This window comes from Sardina pilchardus, chromosome 16 (assembly GCF_963854185.1).
Source record: "Sardina pilchardus chromosome 16, fSarPil1.1, whole genome shotgun sequence".
In the NCBI taxonomy this organism is placed as follows: Eukaryota; Metazoa; Chordata; class Actinopteri; order Clupeiformes; family Clupeidae; genus Sardina; species Sardina pilchardus.
In genome coordinates, this window is record NC_085009.1 from 2,380,243 (window position 1) to 2,406,600 (window position 26,358).

General features: G+C 43.4%; 1 protein-coding gene across 1 annotated transcript in view; it reads left to right on the forward strand.

Moving 5' to 3' along the window:
* LOC134060472 (ankyrin-2-like) overlaps positions 1-26,358 on the forward strand; it is a 121,192-nt gene that overhangs the window by 88,319 nt on the left and 6,515 nt on the right. Inside the window, exons 26-41 of the mRNA XM_062517201.1 lie at positions 1-189; positions 2,270-2,424; positions 2,794-3,005; positions 3,381-3,585; positions 4,003-4,099; positions 4,278-4,506; positions 4,840-4,965; positions 5,225-5,347; positions 6,668-6,689; positions 14,865-14,942; positions 15,072-15,203; positions 15,308-15,451; positions 16,428-16,671; positions 16,874-16,928; positions 19,174-19,237; positions 21,118-26,108. The exon at positions 1-189 is cut by the window's left edge and continues 36 nt beyond it. Of these exons, the coding sequence (XP_062373185.1) occupies positions 1-189; positions 2,270-2,424; positions 2,794-3,005; positions 3,381-3,585; positions 4,003-4,099; positions 4,278-4,506; positions 4,840-4,965; positions 5,225-5,347; positions 6,668-6,689; positions 14,865-14,942; positions 15,072-15,203; positions 15,308-15,451; positions 16,428-16,671; positions 16,874-16,928; positions 19,174-19,237; positions 21,118-26,108 (7,066 nt within the window). The remainder of the gene's footprint in view (positions 190-2,269; positions 2,425-2,793; positions 3,006-3,380; positions 3,586-4,002; positions 4,100-4,277; positions 4,507-4,839; positions 4,966-5,224; positions 5,348-6,667; positions 6,690-14,864; positions 14,943-15,071; positions 15,204-15,307; positions 15,452-16,427; positions 16,672-16,873; positions 16,929-19,173; positions 19,238-21,117; positions 26,109-26,358) is intronic.

The window sequence follows — 26,358 nt, forward strand, 5'->3', positions numbered from 1 at the left end:
AGCCATGCGGGGTTGCCGTCACAACGGCCTGCGTATCATCATTCCGCCCAAGAAGTGTGGTGCGCCCACGCGGGTCACTTGCCGTCTGGTGAAACGCCACCGTCTGGCCACCATGCCGCCCATGGTGGAGGGCGAAGGCCTCGCCAGTCGCCTCATTGAGGTGGGGCCCTCCGGGGCCCAGTTCCTTGGGTAAGAGAGCAACCATGAACGCTTAAATGAATACGAGAGAGAGAGGTCAGAGGTCAAATGTCAGTCAGTAGAGGTCAGGAAGTATAGGTTATGTGAATGCACTCAGGATGTTATATTTATTCAGGCTTTTCAATGACTATTTGACCTAAGGCTAGAGGCAAAGGTGATATCTACAGTAGTGCAGAATATGAGGAAAGGAAAGCTAAGATTTGCATAGACTAGCATAGAGTGCTAGGATAATGACACAACACTCAAATGTTATGGCAACTGCACTAAAGAGGGCAATTAGGGCAAGTATGCCATTGATTATAATAGTGTTTTGCTTCTGGAAGTGGAACACCTATAAAAGGAATGTGGTTTTCAGTATTAAAAGGAATCTTCATTGTGTACCTAGGATGAGCGAATAAATCATTACTTTGCAGGCAGGAAAAGTGGATTGTGGAGATGAAAGCATAAGAAAAGAGGTTAAAAGGAGTCTTATCACTAATTAACCCCTCAGAATGACTGACGTGCTTGCTTGATCCTAGCGCTTCCATAAGCATTATAATGAGCTACTAACACTAACCCAGTTGAAGCTTTTATCAACTGAATGCGGATTTGGAGAAGCTATGTCCACATTTTGCCCCCTTATGTTTTTTTTCAAATGCACTTCCTGTTTGGCTATACTCACTTACAGTATATGATAGTGTTTCATTGAAAAAAAAATCACAGTTAATTCACACACATTGGCAAATAACTATTTGTTTGCAAGTTGCAAGTTAGAGCACAATCGCAAGTTCAACCTTTCTGTTCAGCTGGTCCATGATTGGTTTGATATGTTAATCAAATTTGACCAATCTAAAGTTGTACATTACCAGTCCTCATAAGAAACAGGTCTCAACACTGCTGGACGTATGTGTATATGTGTACCTTTATCCAAGGAGACAAAGCCACAGTAGAAAACAACCAACGCTATGTGTACCTCAAGCTAAAGTAGTAGCTTGAGGTACACAACAACGACAACAACACAACAACACAACAACAAACCTTACAAGGAGACAAAGCGCTAGCAAATAGCAACAACTGTATCATCTATGCTCTTCTCTCCCACTGCTGCTAACGGATTGTGTGCAGTAAACTGCACCTGCCCACTGCCCCTCCCCCACTCAATGAGGGCGAGAGCTTGGTTAGCCGCATCCTGCAGCTCGGCCCTCCAGGAACAAAATTCCTTGGGTAGGAGAGATGCATACGAAACAATCCATGGATGCTTCGTCCCTTTTCTCCTCGCGCCCTTCCTGTGTTGTCCTCCCCAACCCCCTCTTGCCTTGAATGTGATACAGTGTGTTTGTGTCTGTATCCTGTCTTTTATTTTGATCTTTTACTTACTTGTGCCCATGTGCTCACTTATGTGCTAGCATCGTTAGCCTTTTTACCTGTTGTTTTTGGTTTATTTTATTTCATTCTCAGTCCCGGTTAGCCTCAATGCTACTGTAGTTGGCTGTGCGTGTTTAGTGCTGTGATGTCATCCCATAGTTTTATTGATTTGTTTATCATTTTTTTTAGTTTAGCATGATTTGCCACAGCTACTGTATACTGATGCTGTAGTGAAGTGTTTCATCCATCTCTCATGGTGTTGTGAAGCCTGTAGTATTTTTGGTACCTTGGCATAATGGTAATGTTTCTCTCTCTGTCACACACACACACACACACACACACACACATTTTACATAATTAACACTATGGATGCAGTTATATCCACCCTGTCTGGTGCGAGACAAATGGTCAAACGGTAACCAAATATGATTTTAGTATCTCTATATAGTCTCTATATAGTTTTCTTTGTCCCTTCTCTTTTTGGTAAACAAATCAAAATGTAAAATGCAACTTAAACATCAAGCAACAAACAATGTTTACCTTGTGCCTGGTTAAGTAGAACAAAGAAAGCCTCTAAACCAGACTCAAATACTCATATACAAATGAACATAAACAAACACTCCAACTGTAAGCACTGACTGAACCCAGACAAAACACACACGGCTCTGTTTCCATGTTCACTCTCTGACTGGTGTTCCCTTCTCGCCCCCCTGCTCCGCGTCCGCAGGCCGGTCATCGTGGAGATCCCCCACTTCGCGGCGCTGCGGGGGAAGGAGCGGGAGCTGGTCATCCTGCGGAGCGAGACGGGCGAGAGCTGGAAGGAGCACCACTGCGAGTTCACAGAGGAGGAGCTCAACCAGATCCTCAACGGCATGGACGAGGGTGAGGAGAGAGGCACACAGGAGACCAGCTGCAGAGCTGCTCACCCCAGACAGGCAGCCACTCTAGTGTTGTTTGGTTGTGAGAGACAGTGGAGTAGAGCATCAGAGCATTATGTCCAATAGTCCAATATGTGGTTGAATGTTCTACTGTACCTTTCTCATTAGGTCACGTTGCTTTGGTATGCTATATTTGTACCAACAGTTGATAGTTGCAAATTTAGGTTGCAATGTACTGGTATAAAAATGTAATCTAAAGGGTTCTGCATAGAAGCGAGTCAACAGTTTCTTTTGCTGTCAGTGTTTGTATTATTCATTGATTGTGTGATTATATGTGTGTGTGTGTGTGTGTGTGTGTGTGTGTGTGCTCCAGAGCTTGACCCCCCTGAGGAGCTGGAAAGGAAGCGCATCTGCCGCATCATCACCAGAGATTTCCCACAGTACTTTGCGGTGGTGTCCCGCATCAAGCAGGACAGCAATCTGATTGGGCCTGAGGGGGGCATCCTGAGCAGCACCGTGGTGCCACAGGTGCAGGCCGTCTTCCCAGAGGGGGCTCTCACCAAGAGGATCCGAGTCAGCCTACAGGTGAGCAGCACACCTGGCCCAGATGATAGGAAAGCACAGAAGTAGAGAAGCTCCAGAAAAGATATTTGTTTAATTGTTTATTGTTGGTTCAGTATAGCGATCAAGCTCAATTTAGCTTATGATTTATAGTATCGCTCTATCTATCTATCTACCTATCTTTAAGTCCTGATTCTGAAAATTAAAGGGATTCTGATTCTGGATTCTGGCAGAATGCAAGAAACTTCAAAGCTGATTTTGTAACTGGAACTTAATTTGAGTACATTACCCATTACCAACAAAGTAACAGACATCAATCACTGTGTTTGGCCTGAAGCGTTACCTAAGATTGATAAAAAAGCGATGTGAAAATGAGATGTGATTGGGTTGTGTTACTAGGCCCAGCCAATGCATGAGGACACGGTACGCAAGATCCTGGGCAACAAGGCCACGTTCAGCCCCATCGTCACGCTAGAACCCAGACGCCGCAAGTTCCACAAGCCCATCACCATGACGATCCCCATCCCCAAGAGTTCCTCCGACCCGGTGCTGAACGGCTTTGGAGGAGACACGCCCACTTTACGACTCCTATGCAGTATCACAGGTGAGTGAGGGGGCTGCAGTATCATCACATTTGAATTCTATATTTGAATCAACGGATCTCATTTGAACTAAAGAGATTTAAACGTTTTCATAAGTGAAATGCAACTGATGGGCACAGAAAACAATGCTTCTCGGCACAGTACACAGTAAGGTTGGCTATTACAGCTGATATATAGCAGAATTCTTCCCTTTGCCTAAATGTTCTGTTATAGACCTGCCAATCGTAGCACACACACACACGCACACACACACACGCGCACACACACACACACACACACACACACACACACACACACACACACACACACACACACACACACACACACACACACACACACACACACACACACACACACACACACACACACTTATACCCATTACTGTCTCCCTGACTCCATTATCACTATGTCCGTGACAGGTGGAACTACACCAGCCCAGTGGGAGGACATCACAGGAACAACACCTTTAACCTTTATCAATGACTGTGTGTCCTTCACAACTAACGTCTCAGCCAGGTAAACCCTCACACGCTGTTGAGTCACATTGTTTGTACAACTGAGCGCTGACTATTGAACCGTGAGGTTGAGCATACTTTGTTTATGTCTGGCAGCTCAAAGAAGAGACACAACACAAATCTGACATGTTTGACTTTTAGGTATATATTGTGATTTCCTCTGCCCTGTCCTTTGTCAGGTTTTGGTTGATAGACTGCAGGCAAGTCCAGGAGTCGGTGAACTTCTCCTCGCAGGTGTACCGGGAGATCATATGTGTTCCCTACATGGCCAAATTTGTCATTTTCGCCAAAACGCACGACCCCATCGAGGCGCGCCTGCGCTGTTTCTGCATGACGGACGACAAGATTGACAAGACACTGGAGCAGCAAGAGAACTTTGTGGAGGTGGCCCGTAGCCGAGACGTGGAGGTGGGTGTCACACGTCCATCACTGTTCCCATGAGTGACAGACACAAATCAAATGAGCCTCTTATCTGCAAAGTGGAGGGCTGACCCTAAAGACAGAATCTATGCCTTTTATTATCTTTCAAATTGGGGGGAAATCAAAGCATTATATTCTGCACTTTTTGATCACAGTTTTTAGCCACCTTGGAACATTTTGAAATACTCATTTATTATATTTGATAAAAGAGGATCATTTAACTTAATCTCATTGAAAAGAACACACTAATTACTTATAGAGATTCTTTACTATTGCTCATTTTAAAAGGCTCTGTGATGATCTTCATGCAATCTTCTGCAGGTACTGGAGGGGAAGCCTATCTATGCAGACTGCTTTGGAAACCTGGTTCCCTTGACCAAAAGTGGCCAGCACCATCTCCTCAGTTTCTATGCCTTCAAAGAGAATCGACTAGCGCTCTTCATTAAAGTGAGTGCATTCATGTCCTCTGCTGTCTTCTTCTCTGTCTTTCTCTTCTGTCTTTTGTTGTGTCTTTCTGTCTTCTTTGCCATCTCTCTCTCTCTCTATCTCTCTCTCTCTCTGTCTCTCTATCTCCTCTCTCTTACACTCTCATCTCCATTACAACTGACCCCACAAATGAACCTCTCATGGTAAAAGTTTCACCTGACACCTGCTCTTGGTACTCATACAGTGAACTGACCTTGTGTTATGTTGTGTTTATTCTCAGATTCGAGACAATACACAGGAGCCCTGCGGACGACTATCCTTCATGAAAGAGCCACGGACATATAGAACACTAGCCCATAATGCCATATGCAATCTCAATATCTCGCTCCCATCTTACTCAAAGGTAACAATCTCAGGACTGGCATCGCACGACCACTGTCTCGGTCTTTTCAGTCCCAGTGCATCTGCCTGAAAATGGGACGTTATTAAAGGTGTTAATTAATGCCTAATAGGTGGCTAATTAATGAGCATATACTTTTCTCAGTGTTGCATCTACTATTAAGTAGTATGCATTGCATGCATCTTCTTTTCCAGTTAACCATTATAGTACTGTGCATTACCATAAATTTGCATGATCTATGCATTGAGCGTTTTTAGGTCTAAGTTTTCGCATTTAATGAGAAGAGCAACAAAGATACAGTTGGCAAACCGTTCTGTGTAAAAAAAAGAATCAACACAGAGATCGCAAAGAAAACTAAGATTCTGATTTTTGACAGACAGATGTTACACTTAACTTATATATTGGTAATTATATGGTAATTAAAGTATTATCAGCAAATCAATGATGATAAGCACACTTTTAGCAAACAATGACAATTCAGACATAACATCCTCTACCATCTTGTCATACATTTTAAATAGAAATTAATTGAGTATTTTCTGCCCATTCTCGCCATGTTTACTCTGCTCCAGATAGATTGAGGTTTAATTGTTTTGCCAGCTGTATCGAACTCAGTGCCCCTCTCACTCTTCCTGGCCTTGCCTTATTGGCTGGCTGCTGACTTGCTCCGTTGCCTTGGTAACTGCTTTGCCTGCTCTTTGTCTTTCCCGTTCTCTCTGTACTGTCTCCATCTATCTCTGTCTTTCTATTTCTGTCTCTCTTCCTTTTCCTGTTGCTTTCCCTCTCTCTCTTTCTCGCTGCTTCTTGCTCCTCAAAGGAATCAGATTCAGACCAAGAGGCTGAGGAGGAGGTAAACCGTGCCTCTTTTTTCTGCCCACCCCCCCTCCCCTCCCCTATAACTGAAGCCCCTCTGCTTCTCAGTTCCTCCCCCACTCCCTCCTCAAGCTCAGAGCATTGGCTGGCTTCTGAGGCCGTTCTCTCTAGTTTGCTTCCTGACATTGATTCAGTCCCAGCTGAATTCAATGTCTGTGTGTGGTAAACAAGTACAGCACCTGATTACTATTAGGACATTATTTCTCTGTTCAATTTCCAAAGTTGAACAGAGTGTGTCCCTGCTGTCTAAGGCAATACATGTATATTAATACTGTATGTTATTACACAGTCTGGGACACCATTGATAACCAATCCATCCAACAGTATTCATCCTTTATGTTAAGTCTAGCCATCCCTCTGTTAATCTCTTTGTGTCACTGTCTGTTATTAATGTGTGATCACTGAATAGATGTTAATGTGGTGTTCAACTCTTGTGCATTCTTTTTACAGAACACCCGATCGCAAGGAAAATGTAAGATTTCAGAAAGTCTCATTAAATCTCAGCATTCATTTTATTATGCACAACAACGTGAAACACCGTAAAGTAAACTTACTGCATGATGGCAATGTTACATTTTTTAAAAATGAACTGAATCCTAATCCTATTGCATGTATTGATTTTAGCTATACTAATAAGTTCCTAATGAGTACTGTTACTGCTTAGGCTGACTATGGCATAGTGGTGCATCCCTGCAAGCTAAGTGGTAGTGCAAATGCTTGAATTTCAATTTGGTGGTCAACAAGGAGCTACAAAGAAATCAAACACTGCATCACCAATGAGGGTTATGTCTATTATAGCGGACAGACGCAACTCCTGAATAACCCTTGAGCACCTTCTATAGTACATTGGGCTTTTCGGTCATCCACTTTGCGAGAGTTTCGGAAAAAAAAACAATATCATGTGCATGAGCACCAAAATTGACTTGCATTCATACTGTGGTGATGTTAGTAGCCGCAATTAGATCCTCACAGGCCTTTCATGGTAATGTATACAAACTGCAAAGCAAACTGATGTGTTGTGATCCCTGGTCCTTTCTCCCTGTCTGTGACACCCACCTTGTGCCTCCAGTGAATATTTGTTTTATTCATGTGTGAGAAGAAGAACCCTCTCAGATTTATTCAGTATTTCACACATGAATATCTAAGAAAAGAGAAAAAAAAATCTCTTTGAACAAATGTAATTTTGAGTTCAAATTGAATTGAACAATTATTTCACAAATTATGCAGTTTAAACATGCATAATTCTGACACATCAATGATTGTGCATGTTTTCAAACTAGATATCTCAATGTCCCCATAGTTTGTGAATGGTAATAAGCATGTTCAGTGTTAGTGGCTCTGATGTGTGATGACAATCAGCAGAATCTAGTTTGAAACGATCACCACACTATGCAATGTCATGAGCTAAATATTTGAGAGCCTGATGTCTCCTGTCAGTGGTCTTGTAACGTGCTTGGAACTGATGACATCTTTCACCTGAGGCTGCATGTCTGTAATACCCCCTTTGCTTTGCATGGAAATAACTTTGCTTACATATTCTGTCTATGTACTGTATGTGTGTGCGTGCGTGCGTGCGTGCGTGCGTGTGTGTGTGCCTGTGTGTGTGTGTGCATTTATGTACCTGTGTGTGTATGTCTGTACTGTGTCTGTTTACTGTATGTTGCTATGCATGTGTCTGTCTGTTGGAGAGGGAGGGAAGGACACAGTGAGAGATGGTGTATACCTGTCTCTGCATGTGAATGTGGATACTAGAATGCATGTGGAAAGTGTGTGGGCATTCTTTATATTCATGTTTGCTTAACATTTACTTTCTTGCAAAATCTCACTCGCTATTTAATTTATGCCAATTCACTGTTACTGCACATTATCTGATTTGCATATGTTTTTACATTGTATTTCACCTGATATTTTTTACCAAACCAATTCATTTGAGTTGTCGGATGTCGGTATGGCCATTGGTCACTTGAAAGAAAGAATCAATCCATAATTTGATTAACAACTTATTTGCGAACATTTTTTATTTGAGCAATTTTGTCATCAGTCATTTTGTGTCTATACAGAGATGTACAGACCTGCATTCAACCATTTTTAGTTTTACATCACTGGCTTTCTTTTTGAGGGAAACATTAAAAAGTTTTCTTTCTCTCTCTTTCTCTTTCTCTGTCTCTTTCTCTCTGTCTTTCTCTGTACAGAGAATGTACTTCTCGAACAATCTTGAGATGTCTGCTTACATGTTGCTTTTCCAGTGTATGTGTCCCCCATTTCCTTGTCTTCTTGTCAATTCCTTGTCTTCTGTTGTCATCCATTCATATCTGTTTTTTTAGTTGGGCTCTTGTTATTTTGTGTTTTACACGTATGAATGTGCTGTTGTGGGTGTGTATGAGCAAGTTATTTCCTGCGTACTCCCTTTCCTGTGTTGTGTTTTAAGGTTTAGTTTGAGTTTGCTTTGCGGTCAAATTTTGCTCCTCAAGTCCTTCGGATCCAAATACTTCTATGCCTTGATTCCTAATGCCTTCCTTCGCTGTTGTTTCCTTATTACCTAAATGTGATCCCTGATGTGATCCTTGTACTGTTCCTGTCCTGATCACAATTTTCAAATCTCTGTTCCCTTTGATTTCAATTTTGATTTTATTTACTCCTTAAATGTCTCTTTCAAAACGGAAGATGATGAAGATACCTCCACTGAGACATCCACCCTGAAAGCTCATTTGATCAGGGACTCAACCGCACTTGCGAGTCCTGACTTGCTCTCTGAGGTGTCAGAGATGAAGCAAGACCTGATCAAAATGACTGCTATTCTGACCACTGACTCAGCTGAGAAATCCACCTCTCTTCAGGGGAGAGGTCTTGAAAAAGGGGCGGAGGAGGTGTCAGGCGAGCCTTTTGAGATAATGGAAAAAGTCAAAGAAGACTTGGAGAAAGTCAGTGAGATTCTTCGCAGTGGGACTTACGAGGGTGAACTGGCTGCGGCATCTGGAATGTCAGAGAGTTTTCCACCAAAAAAAGATGAGGAATGGGTGCTTCTTTCAGACAGTGAAATCAAAGAGGCCAAAAAGATGGCTGCTCTCCAGCCACAAGAACCTGTCATGCGGGAGGGTCGGGCCAATCGGGGGGCTCCAAGACCAAGAGGTGTGGCAGACTTGTCAGGCATGGTTCCACACCTTACAGGTGACCCAAAGGAGTACCTCCTGGATTTGCCCAAGACCTCTGCTAAATCGTCAGAAAGTGCAAAACAAGACAAACTGCCCAAAGGCACCAAACCATCCGCCATCCCCACAGCAAAGAAAGACACAAAAATCCCTGTAGCAGAGGTAAAGAAACCAACCAGACGGAAAGGCCCACAATCTCACACAGATGAATCCAGTGCTTCTTCCCCTAAGAAAGAAACTGACAAGGGTTGTAAGGGGGGAGCTCAGGAGGGAGACAGCCATCTTAGTGCCCCTGCCCCACAAAAGAAATCACCCGTTTCACCTGTAGTTGAAGAGACACCAATAGGGTCCATTAAAGACAAAGTAAAAGCCCTTCAACAAAAGGTTGAGGCTGAACAAAAGAATCTTAAGAAGCCAGCATCTAATATACCAACACTAGGAGGTAAAGACAGCAAACCATCCACAGTGCCAAAAGAGACAGGCAAGAAACAACAGGCCCCACCCAAGTCTCCAAAAGCCGAATCAGAAAATCTTGAAGATACTATGTCAGTAAAAGAGTTAATGAGAGCTTTCCAGACAGGGCAAGACCCTTCAAAGAGAAAGTCTGGGCTCTTTGAGTTAAAATCATCTAGTACTAAAACAGAAACACTGGAAAAAGGAAAAACAGAATCATTAGAAACAGAACCTCAGTCTCCCAAAGGTGGGTCAGGATTTTCACAGGGACGTGAAATATCCCTGGATTCTTTACTTCCAGAGGCAAAACAAGGGGATAGTGACACTCAAATTAGCCCAGACAGAAAGCATTCAGCTGACTTTAGCTCAGAAATAAAAGCTGAACTTGAGGACAATGCTCAGTACCAACAGTTTAAAACACCATCAGCACAGAGTGCCAGCACATCATCTGCTTTAGCTACAGGGCCCGCCACTGGAACTACGCTACCTCCTGAGCTGAGAAAAGTCAGAAGTGAATTCCTGCCTGACAGTGCAATTGAGAATGGTGCGATGGAGGACAGTTCTGAGAGCCTGAAACACGAGGGTATAGCAGAGTCTCCAAGCGCCAGTGTGGGTTCTGGAGAGCAACAGATAAGTTCTGAAGAGAGCTACAAACATGAGGGACTGGCTGAAACTCCTCACACAAGCCCAGATAGTCCCTCTCTGTTCCTTCAAAAAAGTGACGAGCTTTTGCAGACCACAAAGAAAGGTGCCACCGCCATACCAGTTAAACAGGATGAGAAAACCACGCAACGTCCCTCCAAAGACAAGTTTGGGTCATCTACAGAAGACTCGACTTCTTCGGGCACAAGTGAGTCCAAGTCCACTGCAAAGGTCAAGGCAGTTAAATTTGGTGATGAAAAAGCCCCTCTTGCTAAGGAGATTATCAGTGCATCAGCCAGACCATCAAAATCTCGAAAGCTTACAAAGATGGGTTCTGAAACCATAGAAGGTTTTCTAAGTGATGAGGAATCCCCTGATGGTCCAGAACCAGCTTCGATTGACACTTTGGCCACAAGGGCATGCACACATCAGGATAGCCTAGATCTGCCTCTCAGACATCGAGAGTCAGACTCTCTCAGCCCCGTAGCTGATGACTCCTTGACCTTTAGTCACAGAGACTCCTTAGAGACTAGTCCCAACATGGAAGATAACTCCTCCCATAGAACTCCAGACTCCATTGAGCCCAGCCCAACAAAGGAATCTCCCTGTCATGACTCCTTAGAAAGTAGCCCCGTAGAGCAGAAAACCAACCTGGCTTTCCCTCCTGTGGTAGATGAACTCAGTGTGCCAACAGGGCAAGAGCAACCCTCAAGAGCCCCTGACTTCCCCCTAGACAATTTGCGTAGTAGACTCCTCAGAGACCAGGAAGCCAGTGCCGAGGATGACAGTTCTGAAAAGACGTCCCAAATGGAAAGTTCGGGTAAGAGCCCCCTCTCCCCTGACACCCCAAGTTCTGAAGAGGTAAGTTATGAGGTGAACCCCAAAACCCCTGACCCCATGACCCTTTCTGTTCCCCTAAACCCACCCATTCCTGAGGAGGCAGAGGATTATGAGGTGGAGAGTGGCGAGACTCAAAGGAAATTCACACCAGAGGAAGAAATGTTTAAAATGGCCGCCAAAATAAAAACATTCGATGAAATGGAGCAGGATGCGAGAGGCAAAAAGGACAATAGAAAAGATATCAGATCCACTCAGTCAGCAGTAGTGTCTGAAGCAGGACATGACAGCATCAAACAGATTGGACTAGTGTCCAAAGATCAGACACCATCAGGGGATGGCCTTGAGCACACTGATCCTGTACTGGGCTCAGTGGTAGCTCTGTGTGTTGAACCCGATATTAAAGTACAACCTCCCTCTCCTTTTTCAGCAGGTGTAAAGGCTGAAGATGTTCATCAAATGGACACCCACAGTACAACGGCATCAGCCAAAGCAGTTGGGGGGGGGCCTCAGTCTGTCTCAGAACAACACATCACAAATGCTCAAGAATCTCTCCCTGCCAAAGTTTGTACTGAACCTCGTAAGGTAGCACAGTCCCTTAAAGTGACTCCATCCTCATCTGAGGGGGCTGCTAATATAACAGATGAACAAAAGGAAGCATGTTTGAGAAAATCGAGAGAAATTAAGGATGATGATGGCAGAGGAGTAGTACAGGTGACAGATCTTCTTGAGCGTGACAGTGCTAAAGCACCATGCCAAGCAGAAAAAAATATAACAGATGAGGTGAAGGGTGATCACATGAAGCATTCAGGGGCATCTGACATAGGTGTAGATAGAGTGGATGCCTCCATTGTTGTTGGACATGGGGGGGAAACATTCAAACCAGAAGTGTGCATTTATGATGATACCGAGGACTATGAAGAAGAGGAGGAACGTCCAAAAACAGAATCAAAGGGTGTCACAGCAAGATCAGAAATGGACCCCTGGAGCACAATGCGGGAGGATGATGATGCTTTTGCAGCTAGGGTAAAAGAAGAAGAGCAAAAAATCCTGAGTCTAGCAGTTGATCGCCAGTCTCAGGCTGCAACACCAGACACAACTCCTGGGAGGACACCCACAGAGGATGGAACACCGACTAGTGAACCAAATCCTTTTCTCTTTCAAGAAGGCAAGCTTTTTGAAATGACCAGAAGTGGTGCTATTGACATGACTAAAAGGAGCTATGAGGAGGAAGGGTTTGCTTTCTTCCAGATAGGGGAACAGCCTATTGAAGAGGCAGCTGCAGAGGAGGCTAGGGAAGAGGCTGCTGCAGAGCCAATTGCAACTGAGGCTGAGGTTGGTATGAACTTAACCCTTCAAATAAAACCAGAAGAGGAAGAGAAACCAGCCAAGGACACTACCGATTCCTCTCAACCTTCATTAGTAGATGATGATCAGGCAGGTTCTAAGTCAGATGCCTCAAAATCTAGAATCCCTATTAAAATGGGCTTGTCTGTACCAACAAAAACAAAGACAGACGCAACCACACCCGACACAGTAGAACCCAAGTTTGAAAAGGTTGCTGAGGAAACCCTTGTAGCAGTTGATCTTAGTTCCCCTGATCCAATTATTACCAATGTTCAGACAGCTGTCACCACAGTAACTAGGTCAGTGTATTCTCAACAGGACCAAGAATCTTCTGATTCCTCCCCAGAGGATCAGCACTCAGTAATTGAACTCCCTAAAACTCCCGAAAAGCCCACCCCTTCACCAAGTAGTGAAAAGTTATCAAAGGGCCCAGCCAAATCTGGATCAGGAAAAGTAGGTGTTGCAGCAAAGAAAGACACTCCTTCAGTTGAGGGTCCCAAGTCGAGAATACCTGTTAAGGCCAGTTCTGTAAAGTCTGATAATACATCAGAGTCCTCAGTCAGGCGAGCTGAATCACTCAAGGACAAAAAGTTAAAGCTGCCTGCAAAACCTGAAAGTAGGAGAAAATCTGAGACAGATACAGGTCCCTCCACTGGTGCCAGAATCAAGAAGTCTTCCACAACTACACGTTCTGTAGAAAGTGACTTGGCAAAAAAGCCAACAAAAAAGGACCAAGGTCGCCCAGCTAGTGGTGAATCATCCACCAAACCCAAGACATTTCAGTCCAGATTGCCAGTTAGAGGCAAGCCAACACTGACATCTACACCAGCCAAAGAGACCAAAAAAGAGCATCCCCAAGAGTCTCCCAAGCAGTCACTAGAGTTTTTTTCAGAGATAAGCGATGAGGCAGCAAAAGTTGTAGAGAGATTGGCACAAGCAGAGAGGGAGCAGGAGAAAACAGAAGAGCTGGAAGCGTCTGCCATGTCTGATGATGAAAGCAGCACCATAGACACTTCTGTCATAGAGGTGGATGCTTTCCCTGACATACACTTGCCACTTCCCGAAGGCGTCTTTGTCGTTAGACCACGTTGGGATGACACCATCGAGACGCAGATGGAAAGAATCCCCGACGATAAACCCCAAGTCCAAAGTCAAGGTATCCCCCCTTCTCATGGGGCCCATTCTCTCTGTCTTCCGCCTCACCTCGCTAGCGACGAAGGTGCTGCCTCTGTCATGTAGCTAAGGCTTCAACTTTCTGTGGTTGCTTCTGTGTTGTTCTGGCTGTGTTTGTGTTTGTGTTTCTTCTCTTCCTGTGTGCGTGTGTCTTGAAAATCTCAAGATTGATTTAAAGGCTATTTCATCTACAGCTAAATTCCTGTCAGTAGTGTTTCATTATTAGTACAATTAGTGGAGTTTCATTAGAAAAGTAGACTTTACCCAAAAAGAAGCAACTTTAATCATTAACCTATACATTATTTAAGTAAACACTATTGGGATTGTATGATTTATTATACATGCGGTAGGACTAATCTTTTATTCCAACAAGTGCCATGAGCCCTCCTATTATGCAACTCATATACTTTCACTAGTTTATAATTCAACCAAATAGTTGTTTTTCAGTCAGCTTATTTTGTCTCTCTCTAGGGTCCCAAGAAGGCCAGAAGAACTAGCATTAAGTCTCACAAAATTGTACTTATATTTAGTTTTTATGAGTATGAGAAGAAGGGTTGGCTAGATTATGAAACACTGAGTAAGACAGAACAACTCACATACAGTAGGTTATTCTATATCAAAAGTTACTTTGAGTCAAATTGGCCCTAACATATAAGGTGTTTCTTTTCAGGTACACATATTTTTGGAAGCTAGATGAACTGCCATAAAGATTGATCACTTTTTTTATTTGGAAAATAGTTTTGGGTCACTATTACCATAATAGGAGGGTTAAATGATTGCTTCAAATGGCCTGATATATTACTATAAATAGTATGGTTAACATGGTTGCATTTTAACTCACAACAGAGGAGGTAGATCCTGAGTAGATGTAGGAGAAAGCCAGTGAAAAGTTTAAATCTGGGTACTAGGGATTTTTTTTCCTGATATACTTGAATCTAAAATGGAGCGCACATTACCTTTCATCCCCATAGTAGGTGTAATTCTTTAGCTATCTTTATGGTTGACCTTTGTTGATGGCTCCTTTGCTGTTGTGATGGCATTTTCAGTAGATCCACAGGAGGAGGCAGAGAGGAAAGAATCTCGGTTGGCAGTCATTGCCGACCATCTTGGCTTCAGCTGGACAGGTAAGCTGCATTTGAAGGCATTACCAATTACTGTATGTCAATTACTGTATATAACCAGTTAGCCATCAATGTCAATCATCATCTCATCCGTGTATAATGTTACTTTTCCCTTTATTTTCAATTATTTAGAATTGGCACGTGAGCTGGAATTTAGTGAGGAGCACATTCATCAAATACGAACTGAGAACCCAAATTCACTGCAAGACCAAAGCCATGCGCTAATTAAATATTGGACTGAAAGGGAGAGCAAGAATGCCACAGGTATGCTGCCAGAATGAGTCCTGCCAATGAGTATTTATTATAACTATGTATTTACAAATGCATTATTGTAAATCACAATTGTATTGTTGCTATTTATTTTACAGAGAATGTTTTGATTATGAAGCTAACCAAGATAAACCGGATGGACATAGTACATCTGATCGAAACAAAAATTATCAAGTCCAGTATGGAGTCATCACACACCTATGCAGAAATAGAGCATACCATATCACTTGATCACAGTGAAGGTAATGACATTGGGAGATACAGTATGTGGTGAATATGAATCTACTCAACTGTAAGACACACCAGGACTGGTGAGGGCATCTAAATATACCAAAGGCCTTGGATCAATTCACAATATCAAAATTCATATGACATTGTGAATTGCTTTGCTAAGATGTCATACAACCATTGATTGAAACTCAATGGCATCGTACAGTATAGTCCTCACATTGCTGCTATTATTATTCAGCCCTAACTATAGTAATTTCGGACAAAATGGTAATGGTATTGACTATTGATTTTCTATATCACTCCTACAGACATAGTTTTGTTCTGTTTAGACACTAAACAGAACAAACATTTTGTGGGAATTCAACTCAACTTCTGTTTTGAATGGGTTCCTGCTGGTTGCTGCCAAACTGCATCATGGCTCATTTCTATAAAGTTGACCTGACATCAACTTTTTTGATGCTCTCGCCACCCAAAACGAAAGACTTTTGACTTGTTGTTTGCTAGAGCGTATTTAGATGCCCCCATTGGTACTGGTGTGTACTGTATGTACAGTAAGCATTCAACTAGGTAACACTTTATTTTAAAGTATATTTTTGGGCCTTTTTATGCCTTTAATGATAGAGACAGTGGAGAATGACAGGAAGTGAATGGGAGAGAGCAGGGGTGGGATCCGGAAAGGACCACGGGGCGGTAATTGAACCCGTATCGCCGGCGTATGGTGCAGGTGCCCCAGCCAGTTGCGCCACAGCTGGGGCCTAACACTTTGTTTTAAGGGGTTAATCTGCATAATGAAGTACAGTGTAACAACCTATGTGACAATCACATACTTTTGCTGTCTATACATAATGTAAAGCATACGCCTGAATGCTTTTAATTTCATAAGCTGAAAGAACACTATAGAGCGAGGCTAGGATAGACATTCACAGTAGATTGTCTTTTACTGCATAGTTTCCATGACTAATAAGGCTATATCAATCCCTTGTAAAGGATTCTCTGCCCTTCATGAAGACATTGACAGTCCAAGGCCAGGGAGACGGACAGAGGCGGCCACACTGAGGCCAGGGTCTGGTCAGCAGCCCCCAGTAGTGTCAACTGAGGACCTCTCTTCCAGTCTGTCCTCCCTGCATGACACATCAGCACGGGCAGATGCGGACGTATCAGTGACGGAGCTCTTGAGACACACGCAGAAAGAGAAAGTGCAAGCTGACCTGAAGAGCGAACAAGACACTCTGTAAGGAACTACATCCATTAACTGGACAGTGTCTTTATAGCTTACTGTTGTATGGTTTACCAGCATCATTATTTGTTTTCTATGTAAATGGAATACAATATATGAAGTATATAGTGTGTGGAATTCTGGAATTCCTCACAAAAGACCATGTTGAAGGTAGTTAGTCACATTGTTTGATGTATTATTTATGCTTTCTTCATAGGGGATTTGAAGTGACAACACTGCCTGGATCTGGACACCTAGGCACTGTTAAACAAGTAAGTCCCTTGTTCACGCTGTACAAAGCTGTTCCCTGGAGGCTGCAATCTCATGTGCTCGATCCAGTCTATAAAGGAGCTACAGACTCCCAACACTCTACTCCAGAGCCTTCCCCAACAGCTTTAGAGGCTCCTCAGGAGTTAAGTGCAGAGCTAGGTGCAACAGCAAGTGTGCCCAGTCTAACGTCACACACTGTCGAAACCCGTCATGAGTCAACCAAATCTCGTCGTCTGAGCCATAAGCGTGAAGGTGTGATTGTCACCGATTTTGAAGACACACTGTTGGAGTCCGAAAAGGCTGAGACAGACTTCAGTGAACTGTTCAAGGACCTAAGGGAGGATACTGGGTCAAGCTTTGTTTCTACCTCCACAATCACCATGGTCCCACCATCTAGTGAAAAGGTTTCTCAGTCCAGACAAGTTTCAACACGCTTATTACATGAAGTCACCGTTGAGACATCCACCGTCCAAATCACTGAGAGAGAAGCTTACAACAAACAGCACATTGAGGAGATTTCAGAGAGATTTTACAGAACCCTTTATGGCAGTGACTTTGAATTCACCAACAAGAAGGAACTAGAGGAGATAAATGTTCCACAGTCAGAAAAAGAAGGCAAACAGGAAGTGAATGAAGGCAAATGTATGTTATTAAATCCAAATGAGGCAGGCAAAACTCTCACTGTCACTTGTGAAGATGCAAGTGAATTGTTATCCCTATCTCATCAGATTGATGTCAGTCAAGCCACCCTTGACTTTGTAATGGCCACACCTGAACTCCAAGTTAAAGTTATAAGCCCACCAGAAACGAGCATGTTAAGTATGGAGAATGAACCACATGTTGACTTACAGCAAGCATCATCCTCTTCCATGGAGTTGCCCACAATTTGTCTGGTTGATGTGGATGCATCACCAGAAGTACTTTCTACAGTGTATCAGATGTCAAGTGATGAGATGGCTGAGCAGTCAGTTCCCAAACTAACCGGCAAAAGATCACCATCACCTACCCCACCAGGTGCAGAATTTAGATATGAAGTATCAATTCCTATAACCCAGCAGAAACATACCACCACTATAAAAGAAACAGTTGACGATTACAGGCCTCTAACACCAGTGTTGTTGATACCACACACCATATCAAGGCCCTTGACACCAGGTTTAGAATGGGATTATACTGCTGACCTTGACATGTGTTTGCCAGAGGAGAGAGCATCTTCACCTGAATCAGTAGTTTCGTTGGATGAGAATAGGCCACTTACCCCTGACTCCCCCATACCTGACAGACCAGAATCCCTTGGCTCTGTCTCACTTCCTTATGTCAGAACCTCTTCACCTGAATCTGTGTCATCAGTCACCAATGAAAGTCAACTTTCACCAGACTCTCCCATACCTGACTTCAGGCCACCTACCCCTCTACCTCCAGAGCTTGACCATGACTTAGCAGAGTTAACCGCATACTTTGCGGAGTCTGATAAGTTGTTTTTGGAGAGAGTTGGTGTAAAGTCAGATGAGCACAAGGCTGGAGCTTCTCATTTGATGGTTCCTGAAACAGTTAGGCCTGTATCACCAGGGTCTGTTCTAGACTGGCGATCACTAACACCAGAATCATTCACTTATGAGACTCAGGAAAGAACATCCTCTCCAGAACAAAGCACAGATAGTACAGAGTACAGACCTATGACTCCAGAAGACTATATGTCTGTTGTGAGGCAATCATCCCCAGAATCCGTGATATCTCTAAATCAATACACAGAATTGTCTCCAGACTCACCAATACCTCAATTTGCTGTACATGAATTCATCAGTATAGTTGATGATGATAGGTCAGGATCACCAGAATCAACTGAATCAGAGTGGGAGTGGGAGTTAGTGCTTCCTTCATCATTAGATTTGGTAGCTAGACCCTCTTCACCAGAATCCAATTTTTCGATTAATGAATACCGACCATTAACACCAGACTCACCCATTCCAGAGTTCCATTTACTACTTCCAGAATGCTCAGAGACACATAGCAGGTTGTCTCCTGGGTCTCCTGATTCACTCACCTCAGAGATAGATGAAAATGAGCCATGGAATGTCCTCACCACTGACTCTGAACAAAGGCCTGAGTCACCTGTGTCAATATCCTCTGTTAATGAACTCCAATCCCTTTCACCTGACTCTCCTATTCCAGAATTTACACACCACCTCCCTGAATCATTCTCCTATGTTGAACGATCTTCTGTATCACCTGTGTCTGTGTCACCAGACACTGAATATACACCACTACCTCTTGATTTCTTTGACAGTGTTGGCAGAACAGATTCACCAGAGTCAGTAATGTCTGACTCTGAACATACTTCATTATTACCACTAAAATTGCTTGAAACTACTCCAGTACATTTGGAACTGGTCTGTGCAATAAAAGAACCCCAAAAGAAGAAAAATGACGATGACACAGGTTCAATAGAAGGGTCCACCCAACCAGGAACTGTACCTTATAGTCCCATTCAACAAAAAAGAGATAAGGTAAAGAAAAAGACAAAATCATTAACTACACCTAAGATGTCAGAGTCTAAAAAAGGAGATACAGATGAAGCAACATCTGAAACAGAAGCAACAAAAGAAACAGTCATTATAGAAATTGATAAACACTTAGAGGTTACTGAACATAGTAAAATCACTAAAACAGATTCTAATACAAAATCAGTAGACTTAGAACCAGAAAATCCCCAAGAGCCATCATCAACTGTATCAGCCACATCTGGGCTAACAATACATAAATTTACCCGATTGGTACCTGAATTCAAACTTGTTCATAAAGCAGTTCTGACAGATTACATGGCTCATGTGTATGACCCACAATACAAGGGGGAGACATTCACCGATAAACCAGGTACTTTTGAAGTAACAGGGCACAGGCTAGAAATTGACTATAGAGAGTTCTCTGAAGCTCTCTCAGTGTCACAGGCTAATGAACTTCAAACTCAAACAGGTATGGCAGAAAACAACAAAGAGGTGCCCCCTCCACGCAATGATGTTCCTTCACCTGTGGCAAAACCTACAGTTGAGTCTCTCGACTCTAAATCTCAAAGACATGAATCCCCTGAGTCAGTAGTGTCGAAAGTGGGGACAGAGAGATCTCTATCACTTGATTCAATTCCAGAGTTTAGGCCCATCTCTCCTAAATCAGCTATGCAAATCCTATCAGATCCCAGAGCATCATCACCTGAATCAGTGGCATCATCTAATGAGTTATCAGCAGATTCACCGATACCACAATTCTCTCAGTTTGTTGATTCAGCCTCTTTCTTAGCAGGATACAGATCAGAATCGCCTGACTCAGGACTTTCTGATGCAGAAATTGAACTAATAGTAACTTCCAGGTCTTCTGATCAAAGACCTTCCTCTCCAGAATCAGTAGCATCTGTAAACGATCACAGAGCCCTCTCACCTGATTCACCCATCCCAGAGTACACACCTACCCACTTTGAAATGTCGGTCTCCATGCAGACACATAGGTCGTCCTCTCCGGAATCTGACATTTCAGACATAGAATTCTTGGCACAGCTTGGTGAGGGATTAGAACCTCTGAAAAGGCCAGAATCACCAGAATCGATTGTGTCAGAACTGGAGGACCGAGCTCTGTCCCCAGACTCAATACCAGAATACAGACCTATGTCACCGGACTCAACCATGTTGGGTGAACTCAGAGTATCGTCACCTGAGTCAGTGTCATCACTAAATGAGTTTAAGGCTTTATCGCCTGACTCGCCTGTACCACAGTTTTCACAGTCATTCTTTGAACCAAACTTTGGGACGGGGCAGAGGTCTGCATCTCCAGAATCTGTAGACTCTGATATAGAGTATGCCCTTTCTGAGTTCATAATAATGTCTACTGAAGAGAGACCTGCCTCGCCAGAATCTGCAGGATCAATGAATGAGTTCAAGTCATTATCGCCTGACTCACCCATACCACAGTATTCACTGACAATCATTGAACCAATGTATTTTTATACAGGACAACGATCTGCATCCCCAGAGTCTGTAGACTCTGATATAGAGTATGCTCTTCCTGAGTTCATACTAATGTCTACTGAAGAGAGACCTGCCTCGCCAGAATCTGCAGGATCAATGCATGAATACAGACAGTTGTCACCAGATTCACCAGTACCTGAATTTGCACCAACAATATTCGAGTGCACACACACAGGGTATAGGTCATCTTCACCCGGCTCAATGTCATCCTATTCACTTGGTTCAGACATATCAGCATCAGAGTATGAGCCACTGCTCTCTAAGTTCCTCATGAGAACATGCTCACAAGAATCTGATGCTTCACTCAATGAGTTGCAAGCACTATCTCCTGACTCGCCTATACCACAATTTATGCAGCCATTCTTTGATCCCACAGGACTTCCCATGGGCTCACGATCACAGTCACCAGAGTCTGTGGGATCTGATCTAGATTATGCATTGTCTGACTTCCTACTCATGGCTACTGAAGAGAGACCTTCGTCTCCAGAGTCCATAGCATCTGTAGATGGCAACAGAGCGCTCTCTCCAGATTCACCAATTCCACAGTTTACGCGGTTACTGCTAGATATCATACCTCCATCCACAGGGTACAGGTCATGCACGCCAGTATCTGATATAGAATCAGATGTAGAATATGCACCATTGTTTTCTGAACTCCTTGCGTTGGAACAAAGGCCTGAATCCCCTGAATCTATCACATCAGAGTTTGAGGATAGACCTCTTTCACCAGATTCAATCCCAGAGTACATACCAATGTCACCAGATTCAGCCATGTTTATGACTGATCTCAGATGCTCTTCACCAGAATCTGCAGGATCAATTAATGAGTTCAAGTCATTATCGCCTGACTCACCCATACCACAGTATTCACTGACAATCATTGAACCAATGTATTTTTATACAGGACAAAGATCTGCATCCCCAGAGTCTGTAGACTCTGATATAGAGTATGCTCTTCCCGAGTTCATACTAATGTCTACTGAAGAGAGACCTGCCTCGCCAGAATCTGCAGGATCAATGCATGAATACAGACAGCTATCACCAGATTCACCAGTACCTGAATTTGCACCAACAATATTTGAGTGCACACACACAGGGTATAGGTCATCTTCCCCCGGCTCAATGTCATCCTATTCACTTGGTTCAGACATATCAGCATCAGAGTATGAGCCACTGCTCTCCAAGTTCCTCATGAGAACATGCTCACAAGAATCTGATGCTTCACTCAATGAGTTGCAAGCACTATCTCCTGACTCGCCTATACCACAATTTATGCAGCCATTCTTTGGTCCCACAGGACTTCCCATGGGCTCACGATCACAGTCACCAGAGTCTGTGGGATCTGATCTAGATTATGCATTGTCCGACTTCCTACTCATGGCTACTGAAGAGAGACCTTCGTCTCCAGAGTCCATAGCATCTGTAGATGGCAACAGAGCGCTCTCTCCAGATTCACCAATTCCACAGTTTACGCGGTTACTGCTAGATATCATACCTCCATCCACAGGGTACAGGTCATGCACGCCAGTATCTGATATAGAATCAGATGTAGAATATGCACCATTGTTTTCTGAACTCTTAGCGTTGGAATGTAGACCTGAATCCCCTGAATCTATCACATCAGAGTTTGAGGATAGACCGCTTTCACCCGATTCAATCCCAGAGTACATACCAATGTCACCAGATTCAGCCATGTTTATGACTGATCTCAGATGCTCTTCACCAGAATCTGCAGGATCAATTAATGAGTTCAAGTCATTATCGCCTGACTCACCCATACCACAGTATTCACTGACAATCATTGAGCCAATGTATTTTTATACAGGACAAAGATCGGCATCCCCAGAGTCTGTAGACTCTGATATAGAGTATGCTCTTCCTGAGTTCATACTAATGTCTACTGAAGAGAGACCTGCCTCACCAGAATCTGCAGGATCAATTAATGAGTTCAAGTCATTATCGCCTGACTCACCCATACCACAGTATTCACTGACAATCACTGAGCCAATGTATCTTTATACAGGACAAAGATCTGCATCCCCAGAGTCTGTAGACTCTGATATAGAGTATGCTCTTCCTGAGTTCATACTAATGTCTACTGAAGAGAGACCTGCCTCGCCAGAATCTGCAGGATCAATGCATGAATACAGACAGCTATCACCAGATTCACCAGTACCTGAATTTGCACCAACAATATTCGAGTGCACACACACAGGGTATAGGTCATCTTCCCCCGGCTCAATGTCATCCTATTCACTTGGTTCAGACATATCAGCATCAGAGTATGAGCCACTGCTCTCCAAGTTCCTCATGAGAACATGCTCACAAGATTCTGATGCTTCTCTCAATGAGTTGCAAGCGCTGTCTCCTGACTCGCCTATACCACAATTTATGCAGCCATTCTTTGATCCCACAGGACTTCCCATGGGCTCACGATCACAGTCACCAGAGTCTGTGGGATCTGATCTAGATTATGCATTGTCCGACTTCCTACTCATGGCTACTGAAGAGAGACCTTCGTCTCCAGAGTCCATAGCATCTGTAGATGGCAACAGAGCACTCTCTCCAGATTCACCAATTCCACAGTTTACGCGGTTACTGCTAGATATCATACCTCCATCCACAGGGTACAGGTCATGCACGCCAGTATCTGATATAGAATCAGATGTAGAATATGCACCATTGTTTTCTGAACTCATTGCGTTTGAATGTAGACCTGAATCTCCCGAATCTATCACATCAGAGTTTGAGGATAGACCGCTTTCACCCGATTCAATCCCAGAGTACATACCAATGTCACCAGATTCAGCCATGTTTATGACTGATCTCAGATGCTCTTCACCAGAATCTGCAGGATCAATTAATGAGTTCAAGTCATTATCACCTGACTCACCCATACCACAGTATTCACTGACAATTATTGAACCAATGTATTTTTATACTGGAGAAAGATCTGCATCTCCAGAATCAGTGACATCTGATCTAGACTTTGGGTCATTGGATCTAAACGTTTTAGACTATACCAGTAGACCATCCTCCCCTGAGTCAACTTTATCTGTAAGTGAAAATAGGCCATTATCCCCTGATTCACCTATTCCTAAATTCTATTCACCATTACCTTATTATTCTGTGTCTGTATATGGGTATCGATCCTTTTCACCAGAATCAGTCTTTTCTGACACAGAATATGAATCAGCACTCTCTGATATTTTTGATTATGAAGACAGGCCTGAGTCACCAATTTCAATCGAGTCAGAGCCTGATGATAGACCGTTGACACCAGATTCTATACCAGATTATAGGCCCATCTCCCCAGATTCAGCAATGATGGATGTTCGCACAGCTTCGCCAGATTCACTAAATGAGTTTAAGGCATTATCACCGGACTCACCCGTTCCACAGTTTTCTCTGTTATTCTTCGAATCCACAACATTTGCTACAAGTCATAGGTCAGACACTCCTGAATCTCTAGTGTCAGACATAGATTTTGAGGTTAGTGATCCTTGTGTTGTTGCAAACGGTCAAAGGCCATCATCCCCAGAGTCAACAACATCCATATGTGAAAACAGACCCCTAACACCAGATTCCCCAATACCAGGATTTGGGCAATCTTTGCCAGACTATCACACATCATTAAAAGGACACCGATCGTCCTCACCTGAGTCGATAACTTCTGACATAGAGGTTGACCAGACAACAGAATTAACACTCTGTGAAAACAGACCTGAATCACCTGATTCGGTGGCATCAATAGATGCACCAATATCACAGATTACAAATGTGGTGCATGATTCATCAACATCTGAAGAGAATAGATGCATGGTTCCCAGAGAGACACCAGAGACATCTCACACACGTACTCCATCTTCACATGAATCTGTTATCATTGTACCTGAGTATAGATTCACTCACAAGGCCATTCCAATTAACCTAATGTCCCCAGTACTGGACCCCCAGTACAAAGGTGAGACTTACTTGCCCAAACCTGGTGTTTTTGAGGTTGTAGGCAGTAGAATTGAGATGGCTCAGTATGAGCAAACACTTGCTGAAGATATCTATGAGGAACATTTCTTCTCAACCTCCTTGACCATCTCTGAAACATCAGGGTCTTTGACAACAGTGAGTGAGTTAACATCCCTGTCGCCTGACACAGTTTCAGAATTTGAGCGCTCATCGCCTGACTCTATGTTCATGGTTGGAAGTAGGCCATCATCCTGCGAGTCAGTGATCTCAGTAGACGAACATAGACCATTGTCTCCTGATTCTCCTATCCCTGAGCATGCAGTTGCATTACCAGATACCTTAGTCCAGCCATCAGAGGGTAGAGCCTCTTCTCCAGTGTCTATATCTTCATTAAACGAGAACAGACCGCTCTCTCCTGACTCACCAACCCCTCAGTATAGACCTCTATCACCAGTACATGTCCGCGAATTTGAAACAAGTTATAAACGTGAATTGGGTGCAAATAGAGCCATTGTGGTTGAAACCAGACAGCAGTATAGTTTTCATGGTGATTCTTCATGGCCGTCATATTCAGAGTACAGATCAGTGTCACCCAGTTCTCAGCACTCAGAGTCTGACACCAGATCTGTGTCACCTCTGACTTCAGCGTTTGTGTTCCGATGCCCTTCACCTGAGGCTGCAGATCTTGATTTGGAACACAGTTCACCCGTGTCCAAGGATTCAATAGCATTTGAGGTAGAAGAGGACCGTCCCTCATCGCCTGAGTCATTAGAGCCTTACAAACAACACGATCATAAGCAGAGTGTAATTGTGTATGCTGCTAAGGACAAGAAGGAAATGATCAAGACCACAGTTATAACTGAAACTCAGTCATTTGGTCACTTGACATCTGAGGAAAGTAGAGGACAATATGAGGATGTTTCCCAGTCCCCCGATATATCAGAGGATAAGCAAATGGATATCATTCACCAGTCTCCATTAATATATGATAGCCCACCAAAGCCAACACAGGTTGAGGAGTTAATCACAAAGCCTAAAGCAAGTCCGAGGAAAAAAAAGAAGAAGGCTACTCGAAAGGAAGAGGCTCATACATGTGAGACTACTGTCCAGGAGTCTGCTGAGTTACAACTCCAAGACAAAAGAAGAGATGAAGACTCACCTCAAGGAGTATCTGAGTTTCGAATCCAAGAACCTCAAGAGGGGGTAAGAACTCAAGCATGTCAGTGGAGGTGTGAAATTATGCTTGAAAGATATTGGACACACCGTTTGTCTTTTGGACTGGCTAACCATGGATTGATCACAGGGAATGCGTCTGACTTTACTGGACTTTACTGGATTTACACCTAACATGTTAAGAATAAGACTTAAGTAAGAGGAATACAGTTCAGATGTGTGATAATAGAAGTGCATGGACATTTGGTTCCATACAATTAACCATGAAACTGTATTGACA